Source organism: Solanum dulcamara, chromosome 4 (assembly GCF_947179165.1).
Source record: "Solanum dulcamara chromosome 4, daSolDulc1.2, whole genome shotgun sequence".
Classification (NCBI taxonomy): domain Eukaryota; kingdom Viridiplantae; phylum Streptophyta; class Magnoliopsida; order Solanales; family Solanaceae; genus Solanum; species Solanum dulcamara.
In genome coordinates this window covers 77234295-77255503 of record NC_077240.1, presented here as the reverse complement: position 1 = coordinate 77255503, position 21209 = coordinate 77234295, and the positions used below count along the sequence as shown (strand labels likewise).

At 32.3% G+C, this 21209-nt stretch overlaps 2 protein-coding genes across 2 annotated transcripts; both read left to right on the top strand.

Moving 5' to 3' along the window:
* Window positions 1-3640: 3640 nt before the first annotated feature.
* Window positions 3641-10186, top strand: LOC129887664 (L-ascorbate oxidase-like). The gene is made up of 6 exons (XM_055962843.1): window positions 3641-4026; window positions 4586-4678; window positions 5388-5600; window positions 6230-6424; window positions 8382-8752; window positions 9566-10186. Exons 1-6 carry the CDS (start codon window positions 3769-3771, stop codon window positions 10155-10157), a joined length of 1722 nt encoding a protein of 573 aa, XP_055818818.1. The 5' UTR covers window positions 3641-3768; the 3' UTR covers window positions 10158-10186.
* A 791-nt stretch (window positions 10187-10977) lies between these two features.
* LOC129887665 (COP9 signalosome complex subunit 2-like) lies at window positions 10978-20218 on the top strand. The gene is made up of 12 exons (XM_055962844.1): window positions 10978-11120; window positions 11213-11305; window positions 13128-13206; window positions 13854-14094; window positions 14202-14276; window positions 14360-14494; window positions 15601-15788; window positions 18938-19006; window positions 19113-19203; window positions 19313-19447; window positions 19743-19855; window positions 19954-20218. Exons 1-12 carry the CDS (start codon window positions 11111-11113, stop codon window positions 20042-20044), a joined length of 1320 nt encoding a protein of 439 aa, XP_055818819.1. The 5' UTR covers window positions 10978-11110; the 3' UTR covers window positions 20045-20218.
* The last annotated feature ends 991 nt before the right edge of the window (window positions 20219-21209 follow it).

Below are 21209 nucleotides of genomic sequence, written 5' to 3'. Positions count from 1 at the left end.
TTATGTTGGAATTATTTATAATAGTTATATTGAGATTAGTTATTTTGATACTTATTGATTGATTGGTTTATTGTATAAACAATAGCATAGATTATACCCTCTACTTTATTTAGAAGAAAAGGGGGGTTTAAGTACTTTAGGAATATTTTTGTCATTTTATTATTTTATCTTAGGATAACTAATCCAACACTATTTGTCCTTTCTTTGATAAATATAGCTTATTCTGATACTAATTAATCTTAATATAATTTATCGCATGATTAATAACCAAACAAAGGATTAAAATATTAATTTTTTATACGAGAATTATATATCTATGCTTGTCCGACGTGCCAAACAACCTATAAGTCAATCAATAGTACCATAGTTAGAAATTAGGATATAGTAATTAATATGGGCTATTTGTTAGGGTTTGTGAGTTCTAAGAGAAGGGGAGTTTACATGGGACAAATAGCTTTCTCTATTAGCATTTAGGTTTCTCTGTGTTATATCATTATTATATCAAATTAATTCAGTATGATTCAGTATTTTAAAGGTTAATTTTTGATATTTTGCTGTACAGTAAATCGTTAATCATAGTTTGTTCTATTTCGACTTACATATACTTGTATAATAGAGAATTATGACTTCAACTTTTCAAAAAATGTCTCATGAATTATATCATACTGATACCTTACACATGTAGAAATATTCAAACAAAAGTACAAGCATTTCTTGTTGTTAATCAATCATACACAAGGACGGTTCAAACTTTTAGAAATTTGAACCAAAACTTGAATAGAAAAACAAGTGGACACACCGAGATAGAATAGTCAAAATTTAAACGTCTAAATAACCAATTTTGTACTAATACTTTTATATAGTTGCTGGTGTTATAATAATATGTATGATGTAATGTAATATTTACTTCAATATAATATTTAATATTTTTTTTATTTAGAATTATTTGACATCTACGTACGATGCCCACCTCTAGTCATTACCTCATAATAAAAGTGTTTGTAGTCTTTTTAAGAGCAATTAGTAAAACAACAACACATCTTGATGAAAATTTTCAGCATTAAAGATTAATAGTAATATATAAGAATTGGTGGGATCAAATAATATAAAATTAGAAGTCAAGATAGTTATAAAGAAAAAAATATGCCTCAGAAAATATTTATGGTAATCATACACCAAAATATAACTATCTAATGAAAAAAGACGTTTTTGTGAAGTATCAACAACAACAACAGCAACAGCAACAACAGCAACAGCAGCAACAGTAGCCGCAGCCAGCAGTGGCAGCGGCAGCGGCGGCGGTGACGGCAGCAGCAACAGCAGTGAAAATATTCCATAAAATGAGGTTTCAAGATGATAGAGTGTATCCAGACCTTACCTATATTTTTGAAAGTGGAAAGGTTATTTTCGAAAGATCCTGACTTAAATGAAACAAATCAAAGTAATAATAGAAAGAAAAAACAACACTAACAAGAAAGTAATGCGGAACATATATGCAAAGAACCGTAACATCAACAATCTGGTGTAATCACCTAAACATAGTAAATATAGTGCTTTAGTACCACCAAACCAAAAACTACATGAATTGACTAATACTACGAAAGCACTCGACTACCTAATATCAATTCGTTGTTCCAATTAATTTCGTTTTGTGATTTATTGTTTTTTTTTCCGGTCATGAAAGGCATTTAATTTCGTGATGGTAATTCTCTTGAAAATACAAAAAGAAAAGTCCTGAATTCTTTATACCAAATTAATGGAATAAATTTCCTTCATATATACTAGTGTATAACGAATTTATAATAATAAAAAATAACAAAGAAATGATAACACATAGTACGATAATTAGAGCCACATAGTACGAATGAATAGCATGTAGGAATATATGCACCATGTAATATGGTTGTGGTATTTGGTTGGGTCCCATCGTTCTTATTTAGAGATCTCATATTTGAATTTTTGGAATTAATTTTTTTTTGTTGAGAGCGCTATTTTCAAAAATGAATTTTATAATACGTTAATTTTTTAAATCTAGTCGAACTTTAATATAAATATCGAGTGAAAAAACCAAAAATAAGAGGAATATATGCAATAATAATAGCACCTCATTCCAAACACGACTCTAATATCACCCCGCCTCCCAAAGAAAAATGATAATTACAGTAGATGGCCATTCAGTTATTTTAATTACCAAAAAATGATCATTCGATGTATAATCATGAATATTCGGTATATATTCATATATACTCAGTGTATATTTCATGTATAGAGTGTATCATAATGTATATTCAGTGTGTAGTTCATGTATAAGTAATCTATAATGTATAGTCAGTGTATACTTTCTATAACTTTTGACAAGCTATATAGTAAATTCACTATTTATTTCCTATGATTTTGATCCTTTTTTTTATGTAAATAAAACATGGCTATATTTGTTGTAACTTATTAGTTTATTGTAAATATTTGAAATTGTCCCAAAAATAATATTAAACAAGGAAGAAAATGGATATCCACGTGGAGCACCATTTGTTTTTTTTTTTTTAGTGTAAGCACTATTAGATATTAGTTGAGGTATGTTTCGATAAATATTTGTGATAGTCTAGATATAAAACTCACATTTAATAATTCAAATATAAAATTCGAAAAACAGAATACTTGTGTTTTTGGCTCTTTTACTTTTAAAAAAACCTTTAATAATATAGTATTAGCGTTTATCCTGTAATTTAAAAAGAACAATTAAATATTCATGTCACTCCCTATGTTCCAAATATACCATATGTCACGATTTAGCACGACCCTTAAGAAAATCATTTAACAACCTTAATCACAATAGTATTAATTAATTGTTCAATTAACTATTTTTAAAAAATCTTTCTTAATTGTCTCATTTAATAAACACTTCACTAATTAATTAAAGCAGTAATTAGATGACTTCTTATTTGTCTAAAACGTCAAATATTTTATAAAACAAATTAAAACCTAGAATTATAAGACTATTAGCATGTTTTGCCAAGTTTTGGAGAAGTTAAAAATACTTATTTTAGAAAGTTAAAGATGTTTGACCAAGCTATTAGAGAAAAAAATAAGTGTTTTTGTGCAGTATCAGAAATTATTTTTCAATTGAAGCTAAAAAAATAGTTTCTCGCTAAAAGCATTTTTTTTGGAATTATGACCAATCACAAATTAAATACTGCTATAATATTGAAAAAAGTGTTTTTAAAACTAATTAACCAAACACAAATCGTTACTCTTTAAAAGTACTTTTTCAAATAACATTCATAACAAAAAACGTTTTTTAAAATAAGTAAATTTTGAAACCTTTGGCCAAACACCGGAATAACAATATTAGCATCCCCAATGTGATTTGAAAAAAGTGGGATGTGTATCGTGTAAGTACACAAATCTTAATTACCCCTACGTTGAAAAATGTAGCTAGAAAGGTTGTTTTCAATAAGACTCCGTCCTCTTTAATTTGACCGAACACCTCAACAACAATAACAACAATAATATATTCGATGTAATCTCACAAATAAAAGCTGAATAGGCTAATGTATATATATATATATATATATATATATATATATCTTATTCCTACCATATAAAAATATATAAAGAGACTAAGGCTGTTTTCGATAGATTTGCGGCTCAAATCTTCTTTGGCCAAACACCTATACACAAAAAAGTTACAAAGACAACTTCTTGGTTGTCTATATATCTCTCCCTTTGCAATGTCCATTTTGCTTTTTTAATTGTTAGTTTAATAAGAAGATGTCTTCAATATTAGGCATCTTCTTGTTCTTATACTTATTCTTGTTGTCATCAATTTCAGCCAATAATAGAGAGTATAAATGGAGAGTTGAGTACATGCATTGGTGTCCAGATGGTGTGGATAATGTTGTGATAGCTATCAATGGACAATTTCCTGGTCCAACAATTAGAGCAATTGTTGGTGACACCATTTTTGTTCACCTTACCAACAATCTTCCTACTGAAGGAGCAGTCATTCATTGGCATGGAATCTCACAGGTTAATATTATTACCTAAAAAAGTTTTATTTGGTGCAAGTGGCGAAACACCATTAAAAGATAGGAGTAAAGTTGTGTATATATTATATACTCTTATCAGATTTTACTGATGGAATTCGCTGAATTTGTTGTTGTTGTTGTTGTTTTTGTTGGTGAAAGCTAAGTGGCTAAGCCGGAGATTCCACTAAAGGTGTTTCGATTTTATGTATATTATATATAACGTAATTTTGACATACATACTTAATATTAATATAATTTTTTTGATTAAGGGTGTGTTTGGTATGATAGAAAATGTTTTTCATGAAAAATAAGTGAGTTCCTTAGCAAACATTTTCCTCCATATCAAACAAACCCTAAGGGTGTTTATTTGAACATCCTTCACTCTATGTCACTTATAGGGTATGCTTGGTACGAAGGAAAATGTTTTTTCAAGAAAAATATTTTTTAGAAAATAAGTGAATTTTTAATTTATTTTCTTGTATTCGGTAGGTAAATAAAAATTATTGTTTCTTTATCATTTTGGTTTTTCATTTGTGGATTTGGTAAATTTGCAATTATAGAGTGGAACACCATGGGCTGATGGAACTGCATCAATCTCACAATGTCCCATTAATCCTGGAGAAACATTCCTCTACAAATTTAAGGTTGACCAGGTAATCTATCTCTTTAGGAAAAATGAATTTATTCCAAAATATTTGACATTATATTCTAATTTGTAGAATAAGAAACATTTATAGTAGTATGGTCTTTCTCTTCAAATTCTTATCCCTCATGCTTAAACTAGTGAAATGTTAATTAAGTGAAACATGCATTTAAGAAAGAGATAAAAGAGTAGTGTAGATAAATATATACTTCTATAACTAAGGCTAATTATTCATTGTATTTCTGAGACATATTCAAAATTTGAAAATTATTTATGCGTTATTATAACGATCTCCAAATTATTAATATAGTAATAATTAAGATACTTAACAAATATATATGAAGGGGATATTAGAGCAATGATAAAATTATCTATGTGTAACCTGATTTGAGTCGTGGAAGCAACCACTAATGTTTGCTTGCGTTAGAGTAAAGTGCTTTACCCTACCCGCTCCCTGCATGAGCCTTAGAGCAACGGTGAAGTACTCTTTATGTAACTTATAGGTCAAAATTTGACCCGTGAAAACAACCACTAATGCTTAAATTAGAATAGGATATCTATATCATACCCTTTGGAATGAGTTTGATCTTTTTCAAACATACGTAGACGCATGATGCTTTGCCTTTCCTTTGTCCACTTTTGCAATATGAACACAATATACATCCAACTAAAAATTACATTTTTTAAAAATATATGTGTTGATTAATTAAATACAATAGGCAGGGACATATTTCTACCATGGACACTATGGGATGCAAAGATCAGCAGGATTATATGGTTCACTCATAGTGGAACTGCCAAAAGATGAAAAAGAAGCATTCCATTATGATGGAGAGTTCACTTTGTTACTTAGTGATTGGTGGCACAAAAGTTCTCATGACCAACAAATTGATCTCTCTTCTAAGCCTTTTCGTTGGATTGGTGAACCACAGGTAGGTCCAACAATATCTACTCCCTTTTTCCAATTTTTTCCTAAAGCAATTGACACTATTTTATTTTGTTTTTCGGAATCTGTATTGCCGCTTGACTAATCTGCATTCACGTATTGTATGCAGTGCCTATTTTTGGGTGTGACGTTTATAATAAAGCTTTTTTTTCATATTTAGGTATCGGACCCGAGACCTCTTATTAAGTGGAGGGATCGGATCCCAATCATCCCACAGAACACATGTTGATAATTGACACTATTTTTTTGTTTTCCTATTTGGTGTTCGGTATCTGTACTGGAGCTCAACTAATTTGGATTTGATTATTGCATGCAGTGTCCATTTCTGGGTGCGACGCTCCTAATAAGTTTTTTTTTTCATAATCAAGAATCGAATTCAAGACCTCTTATTAAGGGTGGAGAGATTCCAACCATCCCACCATAACCCATGTTGATAATTGACACCATTCATAAAGTCAAAACAATTTTTTTCCTTATATATGATTTTGAAATTTCAATTATAATATACTCTAGTAATTAACAATATCCATTTTAAAAGAATTATTGTGACCATTTTTCTAATTTATTTTTTAAAAAAACAATTGATTTTTTTTTGTCATTGTGAAATTAAACCAGAGTTTATTGATGAATGGAAGAGGTCAATTCAATTGTTCTCTTGCGGCGCAATTTAGCAAATTACCCATTCCTCAGTGCAAGTTAAAAGGGGATGAGCAGTACGCACCCCAAATTCTCAATGTTCATCCAAACAAGACTTATAGGCTTAGAGTGGCTAGCAGCACAGCATTGTCTTCACTCAACTTGGCCATTGGGGTAAGTCACAAAATTAATAGCTTTATTTATATATCTTTTGTCACATCAAAATAATTATTCTTTTTCACTTTTTAAAAAGTTATTATTCTTTAATTTGCAACCTTATATAATGTGTCAAGTGTCAATTCTTTTTTTTCTTCGTCAAGATGATGTCAGAATCAGTTTATACTCACTACAAACTACTAAATTGAACATAAGTAATGACTTTTGTGTAACAACAAAAAAAAAATTAGTAGCTTTTTTCATTTAGAGTTTTTAGGTTTGGGATTTAATGTAGTGTGGGGATAAAGTTATTGAAAGTTGAGACTTGAGACCACACTATTAGGGTTTAGAGTTAGTGGTTGTTATTCCTCTATTTCCAAGGTAAAAAATTGAATCTATTTCACGATTGAATTATTGATTCATTCCTTAAATAAGTGAGTTAACTTACGTGTATTTTAATTAATTTTTTTTATTAAGAGCTTTTAAAGTGGAACTACTAGAAAACAAAAAATTAGCGGCAGACAAAATTTTATAGCTACTAATTACAAAAAAAATCAATTAGCTAAAAGCTTTTTAGCAAAAAATTAGTTAGAAATTATCGATAAATTTCATAAATAATTCCATATTTTCTTATAGCAGTGGAGGTTAAAATATTTTGAATCCATTTTACATCGAAAAGTTGATTTATATATAGAATAAGCAATACATGCAGTTTCAATTTATTAGGAGCTTTTGAAGTGGGGATTAAATATAGAGTAGGAGATATAAATTGAAGTTGTTGAAAATTGAGGCAACATTTCAAAGGTAAAAAAATGAATTCATTTAATTTCGATAACGAGTCAGTGCTTTCTCTTGAATAGAGCTCTCAGAAATTTCACATCATTGTTTTCCACACCCTCCCTTGATAACTCTTGGTGATGTGACTATCACTAGTAGGTTGCATCGTACCAATATTAGAAATAAAATAATTTATGTTGTTATGGTTTAGACTTTTGAATGCAAACAATCGAATATACTACTGCAAGATTTTTCACTGCTTTTATTCTTATTGCTCTCACCTCTCTCTACGCCACCTCAATAATTGAGACTCCCTAACCCTTTCTATTATCTTTAGAAATAGGGCAAGAGAGTAAATTCCTTTTCATAAAGATTTTGAATATGTGATAAAATAACGAAAAGAGTTGACTCACGCTTATTTGAAATTGAATAAATTACAAGTTAAAATTATAATTTAAAATTTGGACCACTTCTTTATATCATCTCAACCTTTTAAAAAGAGAATTTGATAGATATGCATAATTGGTGCAAAGTTGAAAAGTACATAGCTTTAGGAAGGTTGTTCAATATTTTGGAAATAGGGACCTTAATGTCCACCAAATAAAAGTTGGAGAAAGTGGGGATTTTTTTTTTTAGCCAAACGGATCCTTAAAGTGACAAAAACTAAAAATTACACCATTTAAGGAGTCAATTTTTTTAATTTTTAATTATGATTCTTTTTAACGTTTAGAAAGATTTTAAAACTATAAAATTATGTTTTATATAATTTTTGCATTTACACATACCTTAATGTCCATATTTCCTAGCTAACTTATTTGAGACTGAAGTGTAATTGTTGACGTCTAAACTCATATATTAAAGAGTAATATACACATTATTTAACTCTCATACTCCAACTGCAATTATCTTTTGGTAATTAGAGGATGTAATACTTGCATTAAGAAATATATACTTAATATTTTACATTTTACCTATAAGTTAACTGGTATTAGTTTTAGGGTCCGAAAAATTCCACTTTGAGAGGAGGGGGGAGGAGGTAAGAGGATGTAATACTTGAGTTGAACAAATATATACTTAACATGTTGCATGATAACCAGAGAACTTAAAAAGAATTTTTTATATTATCGATGTATGTAAGTTAAATTTTATTACTTAATAATTCTTATACTAATTGTGTTGATATTTTATGTCTATATAGGGTCACAAAATGGTGGTGGTTGAAGCAGATGGAAATTATATTCAACCATTTTCTGTGGAAAATATGGACATTTATTCAGGTGAAAGCTATTCAATTCTCTTTAAAACTGATCAAGATCCTTCAAACAACTATTGGATTTCAATAAGTGTAAGAGGCAGAAAACCAAAAACACCACAAGGCCTCACCATATTGAATTACATTCCTAATTTTGCTACAAAACTCCCAAATTCACCACCACCTTTGCCACCTCTTTGGAATGATTATAACTATAGCAAAGCCTTTTCTAACAAAATCTTTGGCTTGATGGGGTTGTCCCCTAAGCCTCCAGTTCGACAAAATCGTCGTATTTTGCTTCTCAACACACAAAACAGGTACTTTCTTTATCGATGTTTGACTAGACATGAAGTTTGAAAAATATAATGTAAGTTTCAAAAAATTATGTATAGAATCTGGTGGGATCTACATGCTTAAACAATGGAACTTTTCTTATTGAGTTTTTAGCTATTCTTATAAAAGAGTTAGTAACCGAAAAAAAAAGAAAGATTACATGCTATACTAGGTTAAAAAAAAATATATTGTTGTTCATGTATATAAGTTAGATTCAAAAGATCATTACAATTAATTAATCGTCCATAAAAAGTGATTTTATAGCAACCTAGCTAGAAATTAATTAAAATAAGGTTGGTTAACTGCTACTTATAACAAATTAAATTACATTGAAAGTGTTAAGATCCCTATAATTAGTGTCTCTCTCTCTATATATAAGTTAAATCTTGTTTACTTATTTGAGTTTAAGTATATGGGCATGTAATATCACATTACTTATAACTTATAAGGTACTTACAAGTGAATTTTTATAAGAAAACATTAATTAGTAACATGATAAAATAAGTTAAATAACTACATGCTAGTATAAAACAAAATTACGTTATCAATATATATATAACTTAAATTATATTTACGATTTATACATTTCCTTACTTGGAATTTCTTTTTCTTGGATAAACACAAGAAAATATTTTTATTGATAAGTGATCATGATAAGACTTGGATAAGTGGATCCATGACCTTTATTTATTTTGTTACTATACATGTTGAATTATGAAAGTGATCTTAAATTTTAAATTATTAGAGATGATTTAAGATTTTTGACTCATTTATTTATTTATGTTTTGTAACAACAGGATTGAAGGTTACATTAGATGGTCCATCAACAACATTTCCTTAGTTTTTCCAACTACACCCTATTTAGGGTCAATCAAACATAGCATAAACAATGCATTTGACACTACATCTCCACCAAACTCTTTCTCAAAAAACTATAACATTATGAAACCACCACCAAACCCTAATTCAACATATGGAAATAGGGTTTACATGTTGAAATTCAACACTACTATTGACATAATCCTTCAAAATGCAAATGCTTTAGCTGAAAATGAAAGTGACATTCATCCTTGGCATTTACATGGACATAATTTTTGGGTATTAGGATACGGAGATGGAAAGTTTGTACATAAAAAAGATGTTAAGAAATTCAATTTGAAGAATCCACCATTAAGGAATACTGTTGTGATTTTTCCTTATGGATGGACAGCAATAAGATTTGTGGCAAATAATCCAGGAGTATGGGCATTTCATTGTCATATTGAACCTCATTTGCATTTGGGCATGGGAGTTGTCTTTGCTGAAGGTGTTCATCTTGTTAAGAATGTGCCTAATGAAGCACTTACTTGTGGTTTGACTGAGAAAATGTTTGTGAAAAACAAGCATTAATAGTTGTAGTTAATGTTGTCTTCATGATACTGACTTCTCTTATGGTTTGTAATATTATGGTTACCTTCTTGTGGTTAACGAAATTTTATCGTTCACAGGAAATTCAGATTATATTATAATTAATAATCTAATTATGTTAGGCTACTCCATTGATTTGGACTACAAATGATGAGATGCACTTTATTAATTAAGATCAAGATGTCAGTTTATTCAAGAGACTGATCAGTTTGATGTCATGTGTTAATGACAGAACACGTCAAGTCAAATAAAAGCATTAATATATACGATCATGCCACTTGTCAAAATGTCATAGTATGCCTGGTTAGATCAAACGCCGATAAAAATAAATCATGTACAAATAACATATTTCGACTAATCAAATATCATCATGTCAATTTTAATTTGATCGGTGGAATTTGTTTTTACCGGAGGTGTTCATCCTGTAAAGAATGTACCTAATGAAGCTCTCACTTTTGACATGTTTGTGTGTTTTAAGAATATCAATCGAAATTCAATTAAGAAAAACTATATTGGATATAGTTAAGGTATATTACAAAATGCAAATTATATTTCCCCAAGATATTTTTTGAAATGCATGGATAGTCAAATAATTTTCCCAAAATTTTGAACTATATATATCTAATATATTTTCTTATAAAATTTTTAATGTACTTAAAAATGTTTTAAATCATTATCTAAGCAAATTCATAAGTCACAGAAATTCTATAAAATAACTACTTTTTTTTAGTATAAAATAACTACTACCATTAATTGAATTACCTGAAATTTAGAAATATATTTTCCTGTACCAAAAAATAAAAACAAAAACCGAGCTAAAATTTCAGCTAGCTAAAAAAAAAAACAAAAACGGGACGCACAAATTTCTTCCTTAATACTTGTCAAATTCTACATTTTCCTTTGTTTTCAATCGTCTCTTTCATCTGAAATCAGCCATGGGTTCTGGTAATTACCCAAATTTTTTCATCAAATTCAATAATTTTTGGTTTCGTTTTGTATTCTTGGTCCGATTTTTGTGAATATATTGTATGTTGCAGATGCGGATATGGAGGATTATGGATTCGAGTATTCGGACGAGGAGCAGGAAGAACAAGATGTTGATATAGAGAATCAGTACTACAATTCAAAAGGTTTTACAACTTTAATTTTGAGAATTTTTGAATGTTTGTAAGTACGGTAATGTATTTGAGCTATCGTTTGGCCATATATTTAGGATCAAATTTTAAAAATTTATTTTCAAATATGTGTTTGATCATAGATTTTGGATATTCAAGTTCCGCACCCAAGGTTGTGACCTAGTGATCAATGAAGTGGATTGAACAACATGACAAAGAGCCCATTTGGATGAGCTTAAAAAAAGTAACTTTTATGTATGAAGTGCTTTTAGAATTTTAAAGTATTGAAAGTTATTTTTATAAATAAGCATTTGAGTGTTTGGATAAAAGTGCTTATGTTGAAAATAAGTGTTTGAATTTTAAGGTTAAAAGAATAAAAAGAGCAGTTTGAGAATTTAGTTAAAATATAAGTGATATAAAAGTAATTTCCATGGTCAAACAAAATGCCTTTAAGCAATTAGAAAAAAAAAGTTAGAAATCCTAACTTTTTATTTTTGACTGACTTTAAGAACTTTATGGCTTAAAATTAGCATTAGGCAAACACGTTCAAAAGCTAAAAAGGGGCTTACAAGTTGGTTTGACCAACTTAAAGCCCATCCAAATGGGCTCAAACACTAGGTGATTTTATTTTATTTGTTCTAGCTTTGGTGGATAGATTTGATTAGTACCTGTTGCTGGTGGAAGGTGGCAGATTTCTCATGTAACTAGTCGAGGTACGCACAAGCTTAGCTTGTATACCATGGTTATCAAAAAAGGACCATTTTTGGGAGAAGTTTCACTTTTGCTCACAAAACTTCAAATTTTGTGAAGAGGAGAGACACAAATGCGACTTAGGTGGTTTGGGCATGTGAAGAGGAGAGACACAAATGCCCCAATGAGGAGGTGTGAGAGGTTGGCCATGGATGGTTTCAGAAGAGGTAGGGGTAGGCCGAAGAAATATTGGGGAGAGGTGATTAGACAAGACATGGTGCAGTTACAGCTTACCGAGGACATGACCTTAGATAGGAGTATGTGGAGGACCCGCATTCGGGTAGAAGGCTAGTACATAGTCGCGTTATCCTACCCTATTAGTAGGCGCATTAGCGCACTATAATTTCCTTTGTGGAGGACTCAGATTAGGATAAAAGGCTAGGTGATTCATCCTTTGCACCATAGTAATTGTAGTTCTGCTCATTGTTTATTGCCTTTTGATTTCTGCATTGTATTGTTGTTTATAGTTGTGGCGCCGTTGTACTTTGACTGTCTTATCTATCTTATCTTATCTTATTTATTTATTGTAGTTAATGCCTCTTTCTTCCCGTACCACTCTACCACGACTTTCCCTTTTGCTAGTCCTGTTTTCATCTTGTTTTCTATATGCTTGCCCCTATCTGACCTTTTATCTTGTCCTCTCTTAAAGCCGAGGGTCTTTCGGAAACAGCCGCCCTACCTTTCAAGGTGGGGGTTAGGTCTGCGTACACTCTACCCTCCCCAGACCCCACATTATGGGATTATTCTGGGTTTGTTGTTGTTGTTGTTGTTGTTGTTGTTGTATACATGTTCAAACAAAATTTCAAGTTCCGAAAATCACAATTGTAAAAACTCAAATTTTCAAGTTTCAAGTTTTAACTTCAAAATCTATGGTCAAACGGGAGCTGAGCATTCTCGGTGATTTTCACTACATCATTCTACATTCTGAATTAGGTTCAGGTTTTTGTTTCCTTTGTTTAAGGTTTGCATCTTCTTGTAAATTTTGGTATTGTTCCCTAGAGATGTTCTATCTGTTTGTATATACTCCCTCTCTGTATGAACACATATCACCAAAGGGAATAATATTCTGCAATGATGTCATGCATAGGTTTGGTGGAAACTGATCCCAAAGGAGCACTTGAGGGATTTGCTGAAGTAGTACATATGGAACCTGAGAAGGCAGAGTGGTAAGGAGTTGAAAGTGTAAATTTGCAGTCTTCAACAATGCTTTTATAATAGATTACTGCTTGTGTAGCTTTTGTGACTATTAATATGACCTGAAAGTCAAAATCACATACCTCGGTTAACAAAAAGAGGTCAGAATCAATTAGCAGGACTTTATTTCTTTTTTAAGGTTTTAGAGCTCGTTGGATAATGGGCTTTTCCTCTATCTTTCTTCACTTAGGTACCAAGCTTGCTTCTCATCAGCTAGTAAAATTCGAACTCGTGACGTTGTACCTATAACACAAACCTCTCTTTCTTCTATCCATTCTCTTTCTCATTTCTTGTGCATATATGATTCAACAAATTTGAAATCACTAATGAAGATGGAGTCCTTTTATTTATTTTTGAACCGTTTTTTTTTTCATGTTCTCGCATGTGGTTTTCTATCCTCTTCTCTGAATTGGAATTGCGAATTTGCTTATTAAATCCCTTATCCAAAAAATTTAGCTATAGTTCAAGTTAGTAATGCTAAAAAGACGTAAGCCTCTTATCCAGGTCTCATGCCTTATGCTTTCAACTAATGAACTGATGAGTTTCCTAAAGCTTTTAAGGATTTTAGAGCTACAATTTGCTATTGTGTTGCTTTTATCAACTATATCATTATCTCCAGGGGATTTAAAGCTTTAAAGCAAACTGTTAAGCTTTACTATAAGCTAGGGAAGTTCAAGGAAATGATGGATTCTTATAGAGAAATGCTTACCTACATAAAATCAGCAGTGACACGGAACTATAGTGAGAAGTGTATAAATGGTATCATGGATTTTGTTGCTGGATCAGCTAGTCAAAACTTCAGCCTTCTGCAAGAGTTCTACCAGACAACACTGAAAGCCCTCGAAGAGGCTAAGAATGAGGTTAGGATGTATAACTTTTGTGGCATACAGTAGTCTGTTTGTAAGTTTCTCTCTTAAGTTCATGTGTCTTTTTGTTAAGGTCTCATGATCCCCTCTTTCTTTCACAGAGGTTGTGGTTCAAGACGAATCTAAAGCTTTGCAAGATTTGGTTTGACATGGGGGAATATGGACGAATGAGCAAGGTATCTTCCTTGCTCAGATTAGAAGCATATGTAGCTATTATTTTGCTATGGTTTTCATGAACATAACTTGACAACTTTGTTAGATTCTGAAAGAGCTCCACAAATCTTGTAAAAAAGAAGATGGCACTGATGATGAGAAGAAAGGGACACAATTGTTGGAGGTATATGCAATTGAGATTCAAATGTACACAGAGACAAAAAACAACAAAAAGCTGAAGGTATGTTAATACCTTTTCTTCCCATTTATTTGATGATACACTCTTTTGAGTTGGGTGTCATTTCCTTCATTTTGGCCTTTTTTTTTTGCATTCTGATGCCAATTTCAGTTACTTCTCTATATCTAAGTTTCTTCTTGGTTTTTGTTGTCTCTTTTATTCCTAAAGCATGTTATTTCTAGAAGCTCACGTTTTTTGGAAAGAAAAGCACCACACAAAAGGTAATAGTACATTCCGAAGGTAGTGATTGAGACTCTTTGGAAGATTCCAATCTTTGTAACACATAATTTGCTTTGATTTTTCCTTTCTTTTCCTGAAAATAGTGAGAATCTATTAATTCCTCCAATAGTAAGAGGTTGTTTCCCTAGACTTAGGCATGCTCTAGGGAAGACCTAAACTTCTAGATTTTTTTATTTTTCAATTTAAGTTCAAAAACAAGCATGCAGAGGTTGAAGTGAAACCTAAACTTTTTATCCAGTAAGTATTGCACCAAAAGAAAACAAAAACTAACCACTTTAAATGTTGTTCAAAGATTGCCATTTGGCAAAATAACATTGCAAATTACTCACCTTTTAATATAATATATTTAGTCCAAAGCTACATTAGCCCAAAAGGGTGGATTTCTGAAGGACTCAAAGCGACATTATGAGAGTATCATACATGTGTTGAAATCCAGTAACTTTTGGCATCTCTCTCTCTCTCTCTGTCTCTATCTCTCTATACTTGATGAGAGAGACACTTAAATGACTTGTTTGTATTACGTGCAGAGTATATATTTGTATGTTAATCAGAATTCTTAAACTTTCTGATATTTATTTTTGCATTAGTATCTTGAAAACATGTATTCCGTACTATTATTGTTACCTTCCTCAAAAAAATGTATTCCATAGTATTACATCTCAAAGGTATACTTGGTTTAGAATTTGCTTGACATGTCATTTAAGTGTATGTTGCTCGGATCCTCCAAAATGCCGCCACACTCATACTGGATCCCTCAAGATCTGACACACACCTGTCGTTTTCTTTTTGGAGGTTTTAGGCAACATAGCATGGAGTGATAAGCTGCTTTTCTCAATCCCTAATTCATGAAAATTATGAGTCTAATTCAGGAACTGTACAACAAAGCACTTTCAGTCAAGTCGGCAATTCCTCATCCAAGAATAATGGGAATCATTCGTGAATGCGGAGGTAAAATGCATATGGCAGAGAGAAAGTGGGCAGAGGCAGCTACAGACTTCTTTGAAGCTTTCAAGAACTATGATGAAGCTGGGAATCATAGGCGTATCCAGTGCCTTAAGTATGTGTGCAGTTCATTATGTGTGTGCTTCATATGGGTTGGTTGTGTGTGCATTTATTTGTTTTGTGTGTGCGTTTATTTGTTTCCTTTGGCATTTCCACTTTCTTCTTGCATTTCCACTATGTGTTCAAGCTAGGGATGGCAATGGACCGGGGAGGTTGCGGGGCGGGTTATAGTGTTTGGGGGGCACTGCTGGTTAGAGCTTTTGTGGGGGCAGGGTGGGTACAAAATATTTTTGAAAAAAAACATGCAGGGCGGGTAGGTATGCGGGTTGGGGATTTTTTCTTTTGAAACTTAAACTAAAGGGTAAATGTGTTAGTGTTTCTATATGTAATTGGAATAGGAAAAGCTCTTTGAATATATCAAAATTATTTTGGGAAATAGGGGGGGGCAAGTGAAACAAAGTCTTGTTCAAAGTAAGTTATTGGTTTCCTTAGAGGAGTCAATTGTTTTAACGCGTGCCATAATTATCATTAACTCATACTTAATTATTAATTTCACTCCTCTCTAGTTCAACAAACTTTAATGACCTTGTATAATTAATACACAATTAATCAAATTTATGTATAAAAGGAAAGGCAAAGATGGAAGAGGACTTAAAGCTTAGTTCAGTTAATGAACTATATATATTCTACAACTTGTCTTTCAAATGAAGATATATATATTATTTGAACGTCAGCAGTAAAGATCGATTACTGGTACTTTTCTTTTAATTTTAAAAAATAGTAAATTATGCGGGGCGGGCTCATGCGGAGTGGGGCAAAAACAAAAAATTATGCTATGCAGGGAGGGGAGGGGTGGGCCAAAGTCTTTGCAGGTTTATGCGGGTTTGCCCTGCACCTGCCCCATTTGCCATCCCTAGTTCAAGCTTCCCAGACTGTAGTTCGTTACTTAATCACTAACAATTAACTTTATAATGTGCTAGAGCCTAAACCTGGAGTTTATGACCTTGTAAACTGAATGTAACCTATGTTTTATAAACTTTTATCATTGTTATTGAACCATTTCCTCACATTTACTTTCACTATGTGATGTTTTAACATTGACCTCTGGTAGTTTGCTTAACATGAGATAACAAATAACTACTAAGCCTCAATCCCAAGCTAGTTGGGGTTGGCCATATGAATCGTCACTATCCGTTTTGCTCCAATTAGACCCATCTTTTTTCGAACATCAAAAATTTGGTTCTCTAACCTTAGAAGTTCTCCACATTTCTACTGACATACCAATTTCCCAACAATAGTATATTTACTCCTTGCAAATATTGGACTAATGGAAGTGTTAACAAGATTAAGCATTGATCTCAACTTTTGCTATTGCCTATATGGATCTTTTCTCTTCCATTATTCTCTTTTTTCCACAATGAGGAAAAATTGCTTCCTCCTCCCCCTTCAAATTTGGGAGGGTTGCATATTTCTCGACTTTTACCTTTTTATTTCCTTATCAAGTGAAGGAAACAGTTTTCACCACTCACTTTTTTTTAGCTACCATTCTTATGATCAAGCCAACGAAAAGTGTGTCAAATGTTCAATCATTTTGCTCCTCAGGCTTGTAGTTTCTTATCTCGGAAACAGCCTCTCTATCTCTATGAGGTAGTGGTAAGGTCTGCGTACACCCTACCCTCCCCAGACCCACTTGTGGGATCCCACTGGGTATGTTGTTGTTGTTGTTGTTGCTTGTAGTTTCTTATCCTGAAGTGGCAGTGTACCTCATGTACCTCCTGATGTTGGTTTTGTGAAATATGTTGCAGTTCGCTTAGAGGATATGTATGTGATCTAAACAGGGTGTTGTAGACGTGCAGTACACCTGGGGATATGAATATCTCTGTACAAAATTGAACTATTCAAACTCTTTTGTTATTTTATTGTGATGTAATACTATGCTTTCATTAGGGCGTGACATTGAGGATCATAACTATTTAATGATGCCTCAATCAATCTCGAAATCATATAGTTAAAGACAAAGACATTATATGGTACATTAGAAGTAGAATTTAAGCAAGTTCGTTATGAACTCAGTGCAAACATGTAAACGCACACAACACTTTTAGATAGCACTTTAGTATAGAATTTAAGGAATTTGTTTAATGAATTCAATGCAATAAGGAAGTTCTTTAATGAATTCAATGCAAACACACACTATACTTTTATATAGTACTTTAGAAGTAGAATTTAAGGAAGTTCATTAATGAATTCAATGCAAATATGCAAACGCCCACTACACTTAGTTTATGTCAGGATGCATCTGTCCACTACTTGGAGAAAATTGGCTACTGTTCTCTCAAGTACCAATTTCTGGTATTTTCTTTAGTGTGCCTTTAAGCATGGTTGAATAAGGACTGAATAGAACTATGATGAAAATAAGAAATGCTTACTAACATGGAGGGAGGATTGCATTGATAATCTGATACATTAGGCATTGCTGGGCCACTGGTATAGGTGATGGGGCGTGAGACAAATCTTCTGCTTCTCTTGGAAAGAGGTGCATTATTTGCTTCATAAATTGGAGGTCATGAAGATGAGGTGGAAGATTTTAAGTTCTCATATAGGCCAGTCCAAATGTTGATGTTTCCAAACATTTTACTGCTAAGTTAATTTGTGGAGAGGAGGTGTTGTTTAATCTGGTGCAAAACAGAATTAAGTCATTTTGCCTATTAGATCTTTTCAGAAAAGGTTCTTATTAGACTTTGAGGTTATGCTGTTTTTGGAGCGTTGTTTTTAATTTGAAGGTTCCTCACGAGTTCCCGTTTCCATGTTCAGCCCCTATATTCTCTGCTTGTTATGTGGTGTGTGAAATAATCAACGTGACAGTGTGCTTTTGGTCACAAACTGCATCCTTTTTGGTGGTTTGTTCTATCTCTTACACTTGAAATCCATTTCTTGATGTATCTTAAGATGTGGTTCTCTCTACATTTTTGCTGAATGGATGCATGTTTTGCACATGTTGGAAACTTTGTTTTGTTACTTGCATGTAAATGAAGGTTTAAGTTGTTCCATGCCAATTTCTGTAATTTGGTACTAGATGATTGTTTTGAGCATTCACCTTCCATCAGAAGATTACAGTATGTGAATTCCATTGTTGTGTTGACCATTGCAAACCTCTGCTTTTCCTAATGTTGCACTATGTTTGGTTCCTTTCATTTATAACAGGTACTTGGTCCTGGCAAATATGCTGATGGAGTCTGAAGTTAACCCTTTTGATGGCCAAGAAGCTAAACCGTAAGTATACTAAGAAGTTTTTGTTTGCAAGATTCAACATCATCAATTTGTCATTCTTATGACTTGAGCTGCATTGTGTCTGTACATGACTGTTTATTCTTTTCAGTTACAAAAATGACCCTGAGATATTGGCAATGACAAACCTTATCGCAGCATATCAACGAAATGAGATCTTGGAGTTTGAGAAAATTATCAAGGTACAGTCATTCTGTTAATTTCAATATTTTGTGTGTTGATTGATCCTACAGTCTGTAGTTGGTTTCTTCTTTATCATTTTCTAACGTGCTTTTCTCGAAATTTTAACAGAGTAATAGACGCACAATAATGGATGACCCATTCATTCGGAATTACATTGAAGATCTTTTAAGGAAGGTCAGAACTCAGGTTTTACTGAAGCTCATCAAGCCTTACACAAGAATCCGGATTCCCTTCATATCCAAGGTGATAAGCTGTCAGAGTCTTCTTTCTTTATTGGGAATCTTACAGCTTCTTCCTTTCCCCTTAGTTTTTCCGTGATGACCATTGTCTCTATCTATTCTATTCTCCGCTTTACCCATCGCCTCTTCATATTTCTTAGTTCTGTTTTGAGGTGCGGAGTGTGAGTGGATCAAATTCTATCAAGCTAGCTTTGTTTTGATGGCATAAATATTGTATAAGAGAATGTGTTCATACTTGGAAGATACATAGATACTCATCTTACTGATCTCCTCGAGGGTGAATATTACTTGACGTACAGGAGCTGAATGTGCCGGAAAAAGATGTTGAGGACTTGTTGGTTTCACTAATCTTGGATAGCCGGATTGATGGCTACATTGATCAAGTGAACGGACTGCTAGAGTGTCGCGACAGGTCAACTACTGATAATCTCTACGTACCATTGCTAATTCGCTTAACGCTACCTAATTTTACGTACTAACTTGTTTTACATGACGCGTTTGTGGACGCAGATCAAAAGGGATGAAGAAGTACACTGCCATAGATAAATGGAACACACAGCTAAGGTCTCTCTACCAGACTGTTGGCAACAAAGTATGTTGAGGTTTATATAAACGTATGCTCATCCACAGTTTTGTTTCATTTAATTTTAGTTTATACACTTGTTGCTAGTAGTAAATTTTATCCGCCTTTAATAATTTTGATTGTAATTTCTAAGGTTAAACTTAGTTTGTTTGTAAAAAGTTTGAAGCACTATGACATTTAATTCTGTTAAATTGTGATTTGGTTTATTTAACATTTAATTCTGTTAAATTGTGATTTGGTTTATTTGAGCACGTAATAATAGTAACATATTTATTGTAATTACACGAATGAAGTTTGAGGAGGGTAAAGTATACAAAGATTTTATTCATACTTCTTGAGAAGGTAAAAAGATCGTTTTTAAAAGACCACAGCTCGAGAAAAAATATTTCAAAGCTTGAGCACTTAAATCATATTGATATAGAAAATCTAATTGCAATCTTTTTCCAATATCCAATAACAAATTCTGCGTAAGATTAAAGAAAATAAATCAAATCGTCCTATTAAAAAGAAGTAATTACACCTCCAATTTTTCTTTTAAAAATCACCCCCACTCCCCTCCCTCCACACCAACAACTATCAATAAAAGAAAAATCTATGTAATAGTTTTCTATATTATAATAAGGGAAATGAGTTTGATATACCCCTCAATTTTACTATTTACACCTTATTTTTTATGATAATAAGGAGATTTTATAATACTTCTACGAAAAGCATTGCAAATTGTTTTCGGTATGCACCGATACATACTTATGGGACATTGTATGGCCTGAATTATCAACATTGCATGATTCAGTGCTTCTTGAATAAGTAGTTCCTAGGGTGTCTGCTTCAAAAAACTCTACAGCACACACCGGTGGAACTTCGAGTAGCCTCACTTCTTCCATAAACATGCGCCTTGCCCTTCCTTAGCCAAGCTGTCCGCTACCTGGTTTTCTTCCCTGAAAACATGCCTAATGGAAATGACCTGCAGCTCCCGCATTAAGAATCTGCATTCAGAAGTTATATTGTTAAAACAAGGGTAATTATTAGTAATCATCTGTATGGCTTGCCTTGGATCTGTATTGATTTCCAAGAGCCTTAAGTTTCTGGACAAGGCTATTCTTAGCCCATACAAGATGGCCAACAGTTCAGCTTGTGCCATACTAGTGTAGGCACATGATTTGATGTAACCAATTATCCAGTC